The following is a 16,301-nucleotide window of genomic DNA, read 5'->3' on the forward strand; positions in this document are numbered from 1 at the left end:
AACCACTGCTTAACAATTGGAGGTCTGTGGAATCCTCCACGGATATGCCACCCCTGAACATTACTGACCCACTGCCAAACCAGTCATGTTGTTTGATTATGTTGCACGCAACATAATGTTCCCCACTGCATCTTGAGACTCTTTCACATCTGTCACGTATGCTCAGTGTGAACCTACTTTCATCAGTGAAGAGAACAGGATGCCAACGATGAACCTTCTGGTTCTCTCTGGCAAATCCCAATCGAGCTGCATGGTATTGAGTTGTGAGCCCCTTTCCCACTACAGGACAATTCCACCCTAATGAAGTCTGATTCGGACAGTTTGATCCGAAACATGCACACCTATAGCCTGCTTAAGGTTATTATGAAGGCTCTGGCAGTGCTCATCCTATTCCTCCCCATACAAAGAAGCAGATTCCAGTCCTGCTGCTGGGTTGTTGCCCTGCTTCTACGTCCATGCCCAGATAAAAGACACAACAAACTTCCTCATGATGGCAAGTATTGATTGTGATTGATGTTAGGTGATTATATTGCATAACAAGAGATTTATAAGCTCTTTTATTTATTTATTTATTTATTTATTTTTGTGCCCTGGTCATTTTTGACCGGGAACACCAAAAGTGTTATAAAAATTTGAACAGTTTTACTGCTTAATCTTTGAGTTTAGCAAGTCATCCAGCAGATGTTTCATGCACAATGCGTCTATTATTTTCAAGATGGTCCTCACTGCAGAACACAAGATCCAGGGGGCTTGGTTAGATCCAGATCCAACTCTATCTTACATAAACCTAAACCCACCCGTCTCCACCCCCTAATCCCTAAACCTACCCGTCTCCACCTAGATGTGGGTCCAACCACGTCCCCTGGATCTTGTGTTCTGCAGTGAGGGGCTACTGTAATTTTCAGCAATTAAAGGGTGAGTTTGCAAAAAAAAAAAAAAAACAACAACAACAATATTTAATATAATTTGTTATATATATTATTAGGTTTATGTATTTATATTGATTGTGGAAACTGTGAAACTTTTTCAGAATTTTTTGACGAATATAATGTTTACATTTTTGGGAGGGTTGATTAGAAGTGTCAGTATAAAGTCCAAGAAGAATAAAGAAAAGCCAGTGAGATATAAATAAAACCTCATCGAGAGCAGCTTTCATTTAAGAGATTTGTTTGATCTAGTCTTGAGCTTTAGCTGCTTCACCAAGAGAGGCACAGAGAGGTTAAACGGACAGCATTGCATATTTCAAAAGCGTTTTCAGATCCTCGGAAGATTGTGCACCTGGAATGGAAAAGTATAAAGAAGACCTGACAAAATATCAGGCTATTGTGGGATTTGCAGTCTTTCGAGTTTTTTCACTTAGATGAATGAAACATCAAAGGCAGCCATTCACAGCCGACGTTTGCATGGAGTGGACTCATTTCAGCTGGGATCAAACATACATTCTCTGACTGCTAGTCTTGAACAGGCACTGCACTCTTTGTGTGTGTGTGTGTGTTCAAACAGGAACAAGTTGGAGAAGCAGTGTGAAGATGGAAAGAAAGCACTGACACTCATTGAGTCTCATCGATCCAGAAGAAGAGCTGCAGGAGTTGAGCTTCCAGAACTCATGATGTTCTAAACTGTGCCCTTTATCAACTGGACCACACAGATTTATTTTTCAGAACTGTGGCGGACATAGGTTTGGATCTGCCCAGCATCATTTAGCCTTCTCTCTCTCTTATTAAAAAAAGAAATAAACAGTCATAAATAAATGTAAATCATTTGCACTGCAAGTAATGAAATTCAATACTGACACAGGATATGAGTCAACTGATTTTATTCTTGGGTTTTCTGAGCTGCCAGAGGAGACACGTGTTGCTGGGACAACAGGCAGAACAGAGAGCCACTTCCTGTTAAAGATATACACACACAGCACCTGCAGGAAGACCACTGACCTTCCATGTGGTGAAAGAGTAGAGTAATTCATCTTCAGGACGCTGAGCGCGGATGATGGCTTTAAGACCCTCTCTGTTGCTTTGCTTCAGTAAAGGATGCACTATCACAAGGGCAATGCATTGATGTGTGTATTTGTATCAGTCTTGAACATCTGTTTCTTATTTTGTTGTAGATTGCAGTATGGATGAGCACAGTGTGTATGAAACCACAGAGTGCTTGTATTACATTTACAGGGGGTATAACCTGTAAAAAAAAAAAAAAAAAAAAAAAACACAAACAATGATATTTAGTATGATATTTAGTCAAAGTTAGTATGTTAAACAACAAAATATTATTTCTTTCTTCTTTAATATGTCACATTTAATTCAGCATGTTGGTTGCCTTTTCTTTGCAATGATTTGTGAAATTTACTTGTATTTACTGAGTTAAAATTGTAAATACTACACACTTTTCACACGTGCACACACACACACACACACACACACACACATGCACACATACATACTTGTATGTATGTATGTATGTATCTATGTATACAGTCATATGAAAAAGTTAGGACAACATATTGAATTCCATTGTTTTCTGTATCAGGACATAAGAATGCAATAAATAAATAAATACATAATAATAATAATAATAATAATAATAATAATAACATATGGTCCTAAGTTGGCAGGTCTTAACCGTATAAAGTACAACCTCAGATGAACAACATCAAATGTCATATCACACCGTGTCATTATTTATTTAACAAAAATAAAGCCAAGATGGAAAAGCCATGGCCTCAAACTTGACTCTAGAATACTCTGGTGCAGGGGAGTTGATGGTAGACTCATTGACTGTTAGGTGTCCATCCTGCGGCTACAAGATCAGCCCAACATCATCAGCCCTCCACCAGCATGTGTGACTTCTGGTATGAGGTGTTTGTGCTGAAACACTCTTTAGGTTTTCACCAAACATGGCACTGTGCAATATGGCCAAACATCCCTACTTGGGTCTCATTTGTTCAAAGGACATTGTTCTAGAAGTCTGTTTGTGGTTTGTTCAGATGCAACTTTGCAAACATAAACCGTGCTGCCATGTTTCTTTTGAGAGAAGAGGCTTTCTTCTGGCTAACCTTCTGAATATGTCATACTTTCCCCATGTTTTTCTAATTTAACTGTCATGAACTTTATCATTTAACATGTTTACTGAGGCCTGTGGAGTCTAGGGTGAAGTTCTTGGGTTGTCACGGTCAGTTCTTTGAATGAATTTAAGCAGATTAGCTGTGCCTAACTGTTATTTACCCTCTTAATTCCCATGTTAACAGTAAGGGTGTCCTAACTTTGTCACGCATGGCTTGTCCATCTTGGCTGTATTTTTGTTGAATAAACAATGCTTCAGGCACTATTTATTTATTAATTTGTTTATTGTTATTACATATAATTGTTTATTTATTATTGTTATTACATATGGAATTCAGGAATTTCATCATATTATAAACTTAATATGATGGAATATTTCAGTAAATTCCATTTTAAAAGACCAGATGCATTCAGCATTTATTGAGATAGAGAATAATAATAAAAAAATAAAAATAAAAAAACCTTGGTATTCCAGGGACATCTGTAAAAAACAAATTCATGCTTGCATTGAAATATGAAAAAAGTGAATAAAAGATAATAAACTGGAAAAGGTGAACTTGAGCCTCAAAGTGAAGCCCACAACAGTTTAACCATTCAGAAGAAAGTGACCTGGGAAAGTCAAACATGTGATGACGCTGCTGTGTACACTAGACAGTGTAGTGAGTCACTCGTGAGAGATTCCCTCAGGCTCAACAACACACTGACAAATACAGCTCCTGATACTCAGCTCATGCATGCGTGTACAATACGCCTTTATGTCTCTGTTGCTTTCTATTGATGTAGAAAGAGAAATACTGAGGGAGAAAATTAAAATGTATTTTAATTAAAGCAGATTAAGGCAAAAAAAAACAAAAACAAAAAAAGTATCACATTCCCTATTACACAACATCCATCCATCCATCCATCCCATCCATCACTCGCTCACTCACTCACTCACTCACTCACTCACTCACTCACTCACTCACTCACTCACTCACTCACTCAATAAACCAATCAAAGAAGAGAATTAAGTAAATTAAAAAAAAAAAAAAAAATGGATTGGACAGTACAATAAAGTAAAAAAAAAAAAAAAAAAAGTTTAGTCGTGTTTCACATTTTTGTTGATATTTTTTCCATTAAAAAAATCAAAAAAAAAAAAAAAAAAAAAAAAACACATGAAACAATTACAGATAGTTTTAAAGAGAGAGAGAGAGAGAGAGAGAGAGAGAGAGAAAGAAAATGTAAAAAAAGTTTTTTTTCCCTTTTTTTCTTTCATTTTAATCCATAATTTTATTTATTTAACTTTCTTGTTTCTCTGTTTTCTCTGTTATTTTGTGATTTTACACTGATTTGCCCTTACACACAATAAGTTACATTCATGCCAATCTAGCACACATTTTCTCATACAAAATCCTGTGAACTGCATTGACCGAATAGATCAGATACTGACAGCTTGGGTTTCTAGACTCCAGATCCAAGAACTCACGAGGCACAACTCCTCGAGCCGTAATCCAGTCCTTGTTTTCCGCATTTGCGTGAGAGAGAGGGATATACATATAATTCTTTCTTTCTTTCTTTCTTTCTTTCTTTCTTTCTTTCTTTCTTTCTTATTGTTGATCGACATAAGCTATTGGAAAAACCAATGGACACAACATTAAAGAGTTTATATATTAATTAATGAATATTATAAAAAATAAAAACCAAATCATTAAATACAGATAAAATCATTAAAAATTATTAAATCTGTAAAGTTTTTTTCATGAACTTGTTCAGTTCATAATATATAGTGTATGTGTGTGTGTGTGTGTGTGTGTCACATATAATTAGCATTAAAATTATTTTTACGTAAAATTTAATAATTTAATAATAAAATTTACGTAGCAGGGTTTTTTATTTATTTATTTTATTTGTATTTCTTTTGCAGAGGACGTATTAGTTAACGTAGAACAAACTTCAGTCATAAGGAATCCAGTCCGTGTTTCTCCGTGTTCTCATACTCACCACTGGGTTGTGCGGTTTGTCTGTTTTGCTATAATGTGTGTGAGATTGTGTGTGTGAGAGAGAGAGAGAGAGAGAGAGAGAGAGGGAGAGAGGGAGAGAGGGAGAGAGGGAGAGAGGGAGGGGTGGGGGGGTGGGGGGGGTGACTTTCTCCCCGCTGAGAGAAACACACAGCAGAAGTTGAGAGCGCGCCGCTCCGGATCTATTCTGGAGGTTTCGCTGTTCTAATCACACACGCGATCGTTCTGAGAGGATCCGTCTGAGAATTCTGCTATGAACCGGGTGCGTCAGAAAGCGTGATTGATCATTGACGAGCGATTGAATGACTGAAACATTTGTCCACCTGCAGCTGGAGACGCCGGTGCGCTGAGTGCGTCTTGCGGGTTTTGCGCTTTTACGCATCGGCTGGATTTGCGCACAGGAGGGATGTTGAAGACACCTGTCGTGATTTTCACTTCTTTATCGCTTCTATTGTCGCTGTCATGTGCTGGAGATGTAAATTCGCGCAGCTGCAGCGATGTGCGCCAGGCGTTCACGACCAAAGGCTTCAGTCTCCATAATGTGCCACATCAGGAGATATCAGGTGAGGACAAAGTGCCAACATTGTGCCACATCGTAAACTCTGGCTAAAAGCGCATTTCTGCTTAAATTTCAGTTAGTCTCTGGCAGAGAACAGCTCGTGCTCACGCAGAAGGGTTTCCTTAAAGTCCTATTGATCAGTAATTATCTTTATCAATAATAATTTGCGAATGATTTAGGGCTACAATAAGAAAATCTTAACTCATTAATTCAGGGATTTGGTGACTTGGGACTTGGCTTTGAAAACTTTTTCTTCAGTTGCCTTCAGAATTTATTGATATATAGAAAACATGAGGTCAATAAGCCATCACCTTAACAGACATGCATGATGTTATTAAACTTATGCTTTTTTGAGCATGCACACAATAGTTGTAGTTGGAGAAGTTGAAGAAATCTCAGTCTTGTCCATATCAACATAAAAAAAAAAAAAGTTTAATTTTAATATAGTGTTGATGATTTACAGATGATTTCCATATAAGCTATCATTGCTAATCCTAACATATAGCTAACCACAGCAGAAAGATAAATTTACAGTAACTTGTAGGAGCTAACTTTATATTAAATGCACCTTTTTCTCCTCAGTTTTAATATAAATTATTTAGTTTGAATCTTAGCAACGTCACTTTTGCATCATTACACACTCACAGGTGTCAGGAAACCTGTGCATTTGTCCTTGTGATGCTCAGTCATAGACTCTTAAATGAGTTGTGCACATGTTGTAAGAGTTTTGCAGCTCTGCCTCAAATTAAAACCCACTCATGCAATATAAACAGCCCCAGTAGGTGGCCCTACTCACTCAGTAGGATGAGCTCCTATTTAGCTTTGGATTTATAGAGTCCTTAAGGCTATTGTGTTGCTTTAATTCATACTCCATGCTGTGGCATAGATAGGTTTTCTCTCTCTCTCTTTATTATCTGTTGTGAAGTAATCACATTTGAGGGCTTCACCCAGTAAAAGCTGATTACTGTGGTAGGGACATAATGCAGAAGAAGAGAGAATGTTTGAAAGGATAACACAATCCAGTCATTATGTGTTTGATCCCACTCTACAGTTACATTTGGCTTAAACTGACATTTGTTGTTCGTTCTAGCCTGATCGATGGTTGGGATTATGATGTTGAGATTTTGGCCAGTCCTTTTCTATAAAAAAAATAAAAAAAATAATTCCAGATTGATTTTGGCAAAAGTTTGGTGGTGTATACTTCAGAATGCTTAAATATTGCTGACTGTGGCTACAGAAGTGCTGAAATGGACCTGCAGGATGTGTCTACATGAAGTGTTCTGTGCATTTCTAAAATAAGATTATTTTGTCTTTTCCCTGTGGTGTCACCTGTGAGCGTGTTGCTCTCCAAGGACTCAATCTCTGTGAGCAGCATGCATGTCTGTTGTTGATGTTGGTGCACATCTGCGTATGTATTCCTGCTGTTGCATTCATGATCTATAATATAACCGCATACAGTAGCTAATGCATGAATACTCTTGCAATGCAAATTCAAATCTGTTTTGTGTTGTCAAAAGCAATGGCCTTAAATTCATTGTAAATAATCTGAAGTTGTAGTACTTTCAGATACTTACTCTTTCACAGCAGTAACTGTTGAATCTGTGTGTGTGTGTGTGTGTGTGTGTGTGTGTGTGTGTGTTGTGTGTGTGTGTCATGCTCTAAAAATATCAGTGTGGGATTTAATTTAAAACCATTTTTACTCAGAAATACCTAGTAAATTTCATAAATAATAACAAAGGAATATAATTCAATCAAAGTAAAAGGACTGAAATAATATTTCCTTGTTAAACATACTCCAATTATCTTTATTTACAACTTCAAAATATCATTTATTTTACAGTGTTTTATTTAACAGGTTAGATATAATTTGGCACCAAAAAGGTTTTTGACCTTTGAAGTTATGCTTCAAAATGTCTGTTTGTCATTGCATTAGACATAACAGCTCAAGGACTTTCATTTATAGTGAATGTGATGAACTTGAGGAGAACTGACTTGATACATGCTAAATATCATTGAGCAAAAGACACTGAACAGAAATGACTTATAATTGGACAAAACCTCCTGCTTAAACCAGTCTAAGGTGGTTTGTTGCTCACAGCAGTCCACTAAGCTAGTTAAGTGGATGGGTTCTTGGCACATGCCAGGAGATTGGAAACCGATTAACTAAACATACTGTAGCTTAACTGAAAGTGAAATTGACATGACATACAGCCAAGTTTGGTGACCCATACTCGGAATTCGTGCTCTGCATTTAACCCACCCAAAGTGCACACATACGAAGCATTAATTTATGCCCGGGGAGCAGTTGAGGGTTCGGTGCCTTGCTCAAGGGCACCCCAGTCATGTTGAAAGTGGGAGAGAGTGCTGTACATTCACTTCCCCCACCTACAGTTCATGCCATAATGGGCTTAATTTGTGTTTAACAGTTACATGCATGCATATTTTAGCATGCACAAAGTTGTACTTGGAGGAGTTGAGGAAGCCTTTGGTTTGAAGATGATAACCATGTAAACTGCCATTGCATATTTTAAATCTGTATACTTTATTTTGAGACCAAAACTACAATATCATCTAAATGTAACATACAAAATGCCAAAACAGTTCCATTTAGTTTGAATTAAAGATCGCTCAAACTCCTGTCGTGTCAATTTTCTATTTCAATAAACGTATAAGACAAAAGTCTTTTGAAGATTTATTTTCTTGCAAGAAAAGGTCTACATTCATACATCCATTAAGTGTTGGCTGAAGATTGTGACAACTAGAAATACCTTAACTCAATATTTATACCCAAATCAGGATTCTTGTATCATAATGCATACTCAAGTTATGTGCCCATTTAAGGTGTTTAACTATGTCCCCTATGTGCTTTAATGCAAACCATCTTCTAAGAAGCTAAGTATAAAATAGCATTTCTCATTTCACAATTGTCTTGCACACACACACACACACATCAAATAGATTTCCTGTGATCTCACAGCTCATCAAAAACTCAAGCGTACTGTAGCAAACTGAAGCACTCGGAGACAGTCTAAAGAACACTCTTTAGTGAAGCAAATAAAACCAATGATGATAATAATAGTAATATTTCAGATAAAAATAAAATATCCTCCACACGCTTTTGTTCATAGTTAATGTGATGAACTTGAGAATTTACTTTATACATGTACTACAAATCACCAAAACAACAGCTGATTCAAATACTTTGAGCAATAATGACTCTTGATCGGATGAAATGCCCTTCTTAAACCAGTCCAAGGTGGTTTGTTGCTCTCAGCTAACCAATAAAATGGTTCAGCTGATCTAATTTAGATGGGATAATGTTCTAGCAAAGTTTCACGAAAGTTATGAACACATATTCTTCCAGTGAAATTAACAGAACATTCATTAAAAGTTATCTAGTTAATAATGTTCTCAAAATATTAGTACAAAAACATTATTATAGATAATTCATGGAAAGTTTTTTCTAAGACAGTTTAGTTGTTATGTTCATCTATTTTTTATTTATTATTATTATTATTTTTTGTTGCTGTTCATTAGTTTGCATACACAAAAAATCACCCAAACTTAAGCTGATTAAAACATATTGAGCAAAAATGGTTACACTGGTCTTAGATGGGTTTTGGCACTTGCCAGACTTGGAGACTACGTGGCTATGTGGCCAATCAGCTAAACATGCTTTGCCAGTCTCAGAGGCTGATTTAACAATTTTTCAACTAGGAAAAAAAAAAAAAAAAAAAAAAGATTGATTGCTGAGAAAACGGTAACATATTTTGTCTGCAGAGATGCCATTTGGCATAATTGTTTTACTATCTAATGCAATGACATTTACATACTTTCTTTATGTTATACCTGACCAAATGTAATTCAGAACATAAGTTTGTTAAGAGTTCATCTTATTCTGCAACTATTTATGTAGTGCTTTTCCTATCATTTCTAGCATCCTGTCATTAATACTAACTTTGCATAGGTTTACATTAACATTTAACCAATCAGAAATAAGGTAAAGGAGTGAAATCCCTCAAACATGAGAAAAAAAAAAAAAAACCTTTGGAGTTCAAAGTATAAAGATTTATAAAACAAAAACCAACAGCATTAGCTGTACTTGACATTCATTTACACAAGTTAACGATAAGTCGTTGATTTCAGAGCAAGATTAATTTGAAGCAGACACATTTGGGAACATCATATCAAAGTTTGAGACACTTAAAGCAAATTAAACGCAGACATTCAAGCACAATGAATTAAATCACTCCCCAGTCACTCCCCGCTCGACAGTATATCAATGTTACATCAGATTCATGGGTGTGTGAGAACATTCCACAAAATACGGATCATACAGTTCCCAAATCATGAGAGTAGATTTCCCAGCTTCGGCCCAAAACCAAACAGACAAATCCAATGAAACTCTGTTAGTCAAAGCACAAACATTTAAGCTACAGGTATTGAGAACTGTTGAAAAACACACACACACACATACACACACACACTGGTAAAGAATAAGGCTTTTGTCCTCAGATAAATCATTCAGCTGATTAATCACACATGTCTGATTGTTGCTCCTCTCATGAGCTCATCTGAGCTCTCAACAGGCTGTTGTTTGTGTGGTGAGCGCGCAACGGGTAAATCGCTGCCTGACAACACAGAGGTCATCTGGGAAGAGTAACATAGCATTACACAAGCTTCATCAAGAATAGATATTTCAAATCAACAGGATTTGCCTGGCACTGTCTATGTCTGTATGTTTATTCCTATTTATCTTCAGCTTTTAATGTTACTTTCCTCAAACATTTTGGTTCCCATCTAAAAAGGAACCTTCCCATAACATTTTATGGGAAGGTATTTTTCCGGAAAATATTTTTTAAAGGAATGTTTCTGGAATGTTTTTATAACATTATTAATATTTAATATACAGTCTTATAAGGTTGAAAGGAAATTTTCTTAGAACAATGTTCTCTAGAACATCCTTATGATGTTATTGGAATGTTCTTAGAAATAACGTTTTCAAACGTTTCAATTGAATGCGCCTCTATAATATTAAGGCTGAAATACACTACACAACTTTTAATATCTGAAGAGACACTGGCCATACACACCATGACTAAGGATCACACACGACCAGACTTTAAAGTTGTTCTGATCAAAACAAACTCAGGCAAAAACGTGCACCTTGTTGTTAGGAGATGAGAAATTGTAAACAGAATGTGTTCTAAAAATGGCTCAAAATATAAAAAAATGTTTGACATCCTCTGACTAGATGGAATCAGTCTGAAGAAAAAAAAAAAAAAAAAAAAAAAACCTGGTCTGTGACCATCATACTCAATGTGATTTCCTATGAAATCTGTCAACTCAAAACTGCAGACAGTCTCCGAATTGCAGCAATCAGCATCAACTTGTTCGGACTGTAAGTCGAGGGAGAATTGAAGCAAAAATCATGTCATGTATTCCTTAACCAAGGAAGCCTTAACCAAGATAAAGATAAAGATTCTTGAAATGTTTTCGTTGAATGTCCCTCTGACATTCATATAACCAAAATAAAGCATTTTTAATGCAATAAAAGATTGTTTTGAACATTTAAAAAACAAAAATGATGTTTTCATAAATTAAAGGTCATGTTAGAAAAAGGTTCTTGGAACATATTTTTGTTAGCTGGGTTAGAGTTTGATTTGAAACTAAAGAACCGTAATTCAGATCTGCTGAATATACTTTATTGAAAATTTGTTTTTGTTGGTCATTTTAGGGGTTAAAAACATTTTATATGTTCTAAATTAAGTTTGATAAAACAAGTTAATGGAGTGTTCCGAATTCAGTGTCAAAGATGATGTTGTGTGATTGGTCTTCTTTCTTGCATTTATTTACATACCAAATTGTTATTAGTTAACTGTTATTTAGTTAACTGTTTCCATCTCTTTATCCATCTGTATTGCAAGTTAATATGAATACAACATTTCTAACTAATTGTATTTATTTATTTATTTATTGTTACTGTAACTTTTGCCTTATCATGATTTCCACCTTTTCCACTCCTTTGAAGATCGCAAGCTAAATTATAAATTTTCAATACTTAAAACTTATTTAAGATAAAATAAATATGAAAAAGTAAACATTTTTATTTCAGTTAGTTGTCAACTTAGTATTTCTCATTTTAATGTAGTTTAAATGACTAAAGCCATAATGGAAATTAATAAAATCGAGATAGATAGATATATAGATAGATAGATAGATAGATAGAAAAAATAAATGAATAAATAAATGAATAAATACATACATAAATAAATAACAACATAATGGAAATGATGAAAAACAGCAAATTTACTAAAGACAAACAAAAATTTTAATTAAAACGGAGTGAAAATAGTTTCTAGACAATTTTTTTCTTTTCAGTGTAAGTGCATTAAAGCTGATAAATACTTATTTATAAGTATTAAATTATTAGTAAATGCTGAAATTATACTACGGGGCTGTTGAAAGCTTGAATCTGATTGGCTGACGTTCATTCTAAGGTGTGCAATTACTTTCAGGGAAACGTACAGCGAACGTAGTTCCAGGCAATTCTTCACTATATATCCTGCTCCCTCTCTCACAGACACACACATACAGACACTTGCAAGCAAAAAATAAAAATATTTTTTTTTTTTCTAACGTTAGCACTACTCTGATTATTTTCTCAGTAAAATAGTTTAGCAATTTAAAAGCTACGTGGCATTTCTAAAAAGTGAGGTAACATGAGGTAACACAGGCACTGTTCTTGAAGAAAATTAACCGTAGTATAAGCAGAATAAAAAAAAATAAGGTGTGCATTATTTTCAAATAATTCAACGGGCCGTCGTCTTTACATGTTGTCATTATATTTTGCAGAAAAATCTAACTATGTTGTGAAATATGCACAACTTGTGTTGTATAGAATTACTTGGGCAGTGAGATATGAGATTCTGTCCAAACCACCCACATCTACAACTAAAGCTACTTATTAGAGTCCAGGACAGATACTAAATGGTATTATTTTGCTGGAGGAAGATTCCTCTGTCATATCATAGGCGTTTCTCTCATGTTCAGAAGGATCTTCGACATGGCTCCATGTTTAATATCACATCCACCTGTGTCCAGGGCAGCACTGCTGACCCCGTCTGTCTGTTCCTGTCTCTCTGCTTCACTCCTCACTTCTGTCTCTCGTTTTGTCTCTGTCTGTCGTCTAAACACTCTGCTTAATGAATATCTTGGCCTCTAAATGTCAAGAGCTTGTGCAAAAGACTTTGATCAGTGTCGTGTATGCACTTGGCCGGTTTACGTATTGAACGACATCCATTTGCATTCATTATGAAACACAGACCTGCACACACACAGTGCGCTTTGCTAACATTGTGCCAGTTAGGGGGTGAACAGAGGTACAAAGAGAGACCTCTAAGAAAAGAAAAAAAAAAAAGCTAATTTATGTGAGAAAAATGAATAATGCTGCAGCTGATATCAGCACCAGGTGAGGAAACCGAGCATTGCTTGAACACATCAAAGGAATATTTTTATGATTAGATCCCACTTTATATATTAGGTAGCCTTAATTACTACATATTTATTATTGTGTTCATGTTATATTGCAAAACACATTTCCTGCTATTGAGGTGGGATATGAGTAAGGTTAAGTGAAATAATGAATAAGAAATAAAGAAAAGAAAAGAAAAGAAAAGAAAGACAGGTTTGACCGACATGAGTGTGAGTAAATGATAACAGTTGTGAGAACTGTGCCTTTAAGGCCTCCATAGTTTATTATAGAAATGAGAACCCACTTCATTCCAAAAAGTATATGTTTTCATTTTATTCTTCCCTCTCATCATCAGTGGAAATAGAGAAATCTAATATTAGCTCAGGGCCTGTATATAATGTGGCAGAAAACTCTAGTCTGGGAGTTGCTTGATGTAAGGACTTCTGGGAAATCCTCCTACAAGAGCCTCCAGTGATATTCACGGAAACAGAAGAATATTTATAGATGAATATATATCTATCAGAAGACTGTTCATGTTGTTCACTGAGTTACAGATGTGATTATCATCCATCTAAAGGTCCAAAATGTAGTCTTGATATACTTTAAATGCCACATGCTGGTAATATTAGCTTTGGCAATAACAAATAAAAGAGTCTGCTAGTAATTATGCTTAACGGTAAGTCAGCTAATACTATTATTATTGCTTAAATGTTATTGCATAACACACACAGTTTCTGCCAATCTTATGTTATTCTTGAGAACCTATAGTAATATTGCATCCTTTGTGTCTCTGAAGAGTCTTTAGTTTGGTCAGATTTATAAAAATGGCCAACTATAGAATTAACTCTTCTTTGGTCCTGCAATGATATTGCACAGCTCCCAAATTAAACCGAGCTCCTCATCTGACTTGCCTCAGCTGTCTGTTATGGTGAAACTCACCCCTCCTCAATGTCAAAAAAAAATAGTTGAGATGAAAGTAGGTGGGCTTCATGTTCACAGAAGCTGCATAGTGTGAATTTCAAAGCAACGATTCAGTTAGCACCCATAGAGTGTGATATGAGATATATATATATATATATATATATATATATATATATATATATATATATATATATATATATATATATATATATATATCATATGCTAGAAAAAACTGTTTTATGATGGAGATATAAAATGACTGACAAAATAACCCGGAATGCAAACTAATAAACTTTTGAATTGAAAATAGTCCTATATTGATGTGATTAATGTAATGTGATTCAATGGGAAGGGACAAGAAACTATTAACCAAGCAGTTTTTTCTTCAGATATTAAGCATATGATTAATATTGAATATTGTGAATTTATTCAACGTAATTATGTAGTTTTCCTGGTAGCTTTCAGTAAAGTAACGTGCCTAATAAAATTATTCATAAAACATAAATATCAGTCGGTTTGTTTACTTTATTCACTGACAAAGATCAAATGAAAAGACTATCAATCAAAGCAGATAGCCGGTAATAAATAGTAATATGCTGTCCACCGACATTTAAAAGTGACTTAAATTTTATTTAATTTGTTTACAAAACACGGGTCACCCAAATACCGGGAACAAACAAACACACTTGCACAAGGTTGCTGCCCCGGGTTCTTTGGGAAGCTGAAAAAGGTCAATTTTCCCTTGCAACCAAAAACACACTTATTTGGTAACAATGTTGATTTCGTGCTCTAAAAATAAAATGGCAAATCCTTCTCGAGCAAACAATTTAACAATTTAAAATAACTAATTTCTATAGTCATATATTTTAATATGTAATTTATTTTTGCGATGTAAAGCTGAATTTTCAGCATAATTACTCCAGTCTTCAGTGTCACATGATCATTCTGAAATGATGCTATTATGCTAATTTGCTGCTCGAGAAACATTTCTTATTATAATCCGTGTTGGAAACAATTGTGCCGCTACATATTTTTGTCAAAACTGATTCCTTTCAATTTTTCAGGATTCGTTGATGAATAGAAAATTAATAAGAACAGATTTGATTAGAAACATAAATATATTGTAACATTATAAATGTCTGTTACTTTTGATAAATTGAATCCATCCTTCCTGAATAAATGTATTCATTTCCTTTAAAATAATGGTCGGTTTGATTATTTTTTTATTATGATTTTTTTTCCGAATCACCTCTGATTAAAAAACGTGGCTACAGTTCAACAAAATATTGGTTATCACATGTAAGAGTTGCTTAATGTTGACTTTTTATCTAAACATGATCCTTTTCAGGAAAAATAATAAAATAAAATAATGATTTCAAGCAACTGCATGTGCAAATATCTGACATTTGAGACAGTAATAAACTCTAATTCAGATTCACCGTGAGCTACGACATGCGTAATTGGTTTTTCTTTAAGTCTCCTAAATAACCTGAGCATAAATATGCCAGAGACTAGTTGCTGCCCCGAAGGAGAGAGGCTGTAGAAAGCACTTAATTACAGCTAATTAGATATACTAACACGTGCGCATCAGGTGCTGTACACACGGCTCCGGATTAGATGGTGACAGTAGTGTTTATCCCTTCAGAGGATGCTCCATCACACCAGCATTAATAAATTCAACATTAATAAAGCTCAAAAACATGTTTTTATTAAATAGCCAAAGCACTTAAAAAGTCAATTTGCATAAGTTAATTATTTGAACAGCTTTATTTATTTTATTTATTTATTTATTTTTGCCACAGAAAAGCTGAATTTGATTAATAGCTCTTGGAAAGTGAGCTGCATCAAAGAGGCGAGCCGAATGGCGCCCTGGAGAATGTTCAAATGCACAGGATGTAATGAAGGCATTAATACCGTGGAAACCGACTGCTACAGGAAGTTGTAGCTCAGACATAAGGTGTTTGGAAGTGTGGGCGAGGTGAAAACCCGACGCTTTGTTTTTCCCTGTCAGACGTGAGATGCTGATAGCATTGCTTTCTTGCCTCACCGTCTCCCCCGGAGCAGCAAGAAAACCAACACTACATTATTCTAGCGGTGCTTGCAGGGCTTGTAGTCACTGTCAGCATCATCTGGGACTGTTCTTATTTTCTTCTGTTTGTTTGTTTGTTTTTCAGCATTCTGACTTTGGTAACTGTGATGTTCTTTAAAATAGCTGATGTCAAGGACGACTCCAGATCAAGACGAGCATCACTGTTACTACAGTGTTTAGTGCTTAGGATAAGGGATTTGAA

General features: G+C 35.2%; 1 protein-coding gene across 3 annotated transcripts in view; it reads left to right on the top strand.

Annotated features, from left to right (window-relative positions):
• The first annotated feature begins 5,203 nt into the window (after window positions 1-5,203).
• LOC113100748 (glypican-6-like) overlaps window positions 5,204-16,301 on the top strand; it is a 214,871-nt gene continuing 203,773 nt past the window's right edge. For all 3 annotated transcript variants that reach the window (XM_026265362.1, XM_026265395.1, XM_026265428.1), the window contains exon 1: window positions 5,204-5,619. In XM_026265362.1, coding sequence (XP_026121147.1) covers window positions 5,463-5,619 — 157 coding nt within the window. In that variant the 5' untranslated portion in view covers window positions 5,204-5,462. The remainder of the gene's footprint in view (window positions 5,620-16,301) is intronic.

The sequence above is a fragment of the Carassius auratus genome, chromosome 1 (assembly GCF_003368295.1).
Source record: "Carassius auratus strain Wakin chromosome 1, ASM336829v1, whole genome shotgun sequence".
NCBI lineage: Eukaryota > Metazoa > Chordata > Actinopteri > Cypriniformes > Cyprinidae > Carassius > Carassius auratus.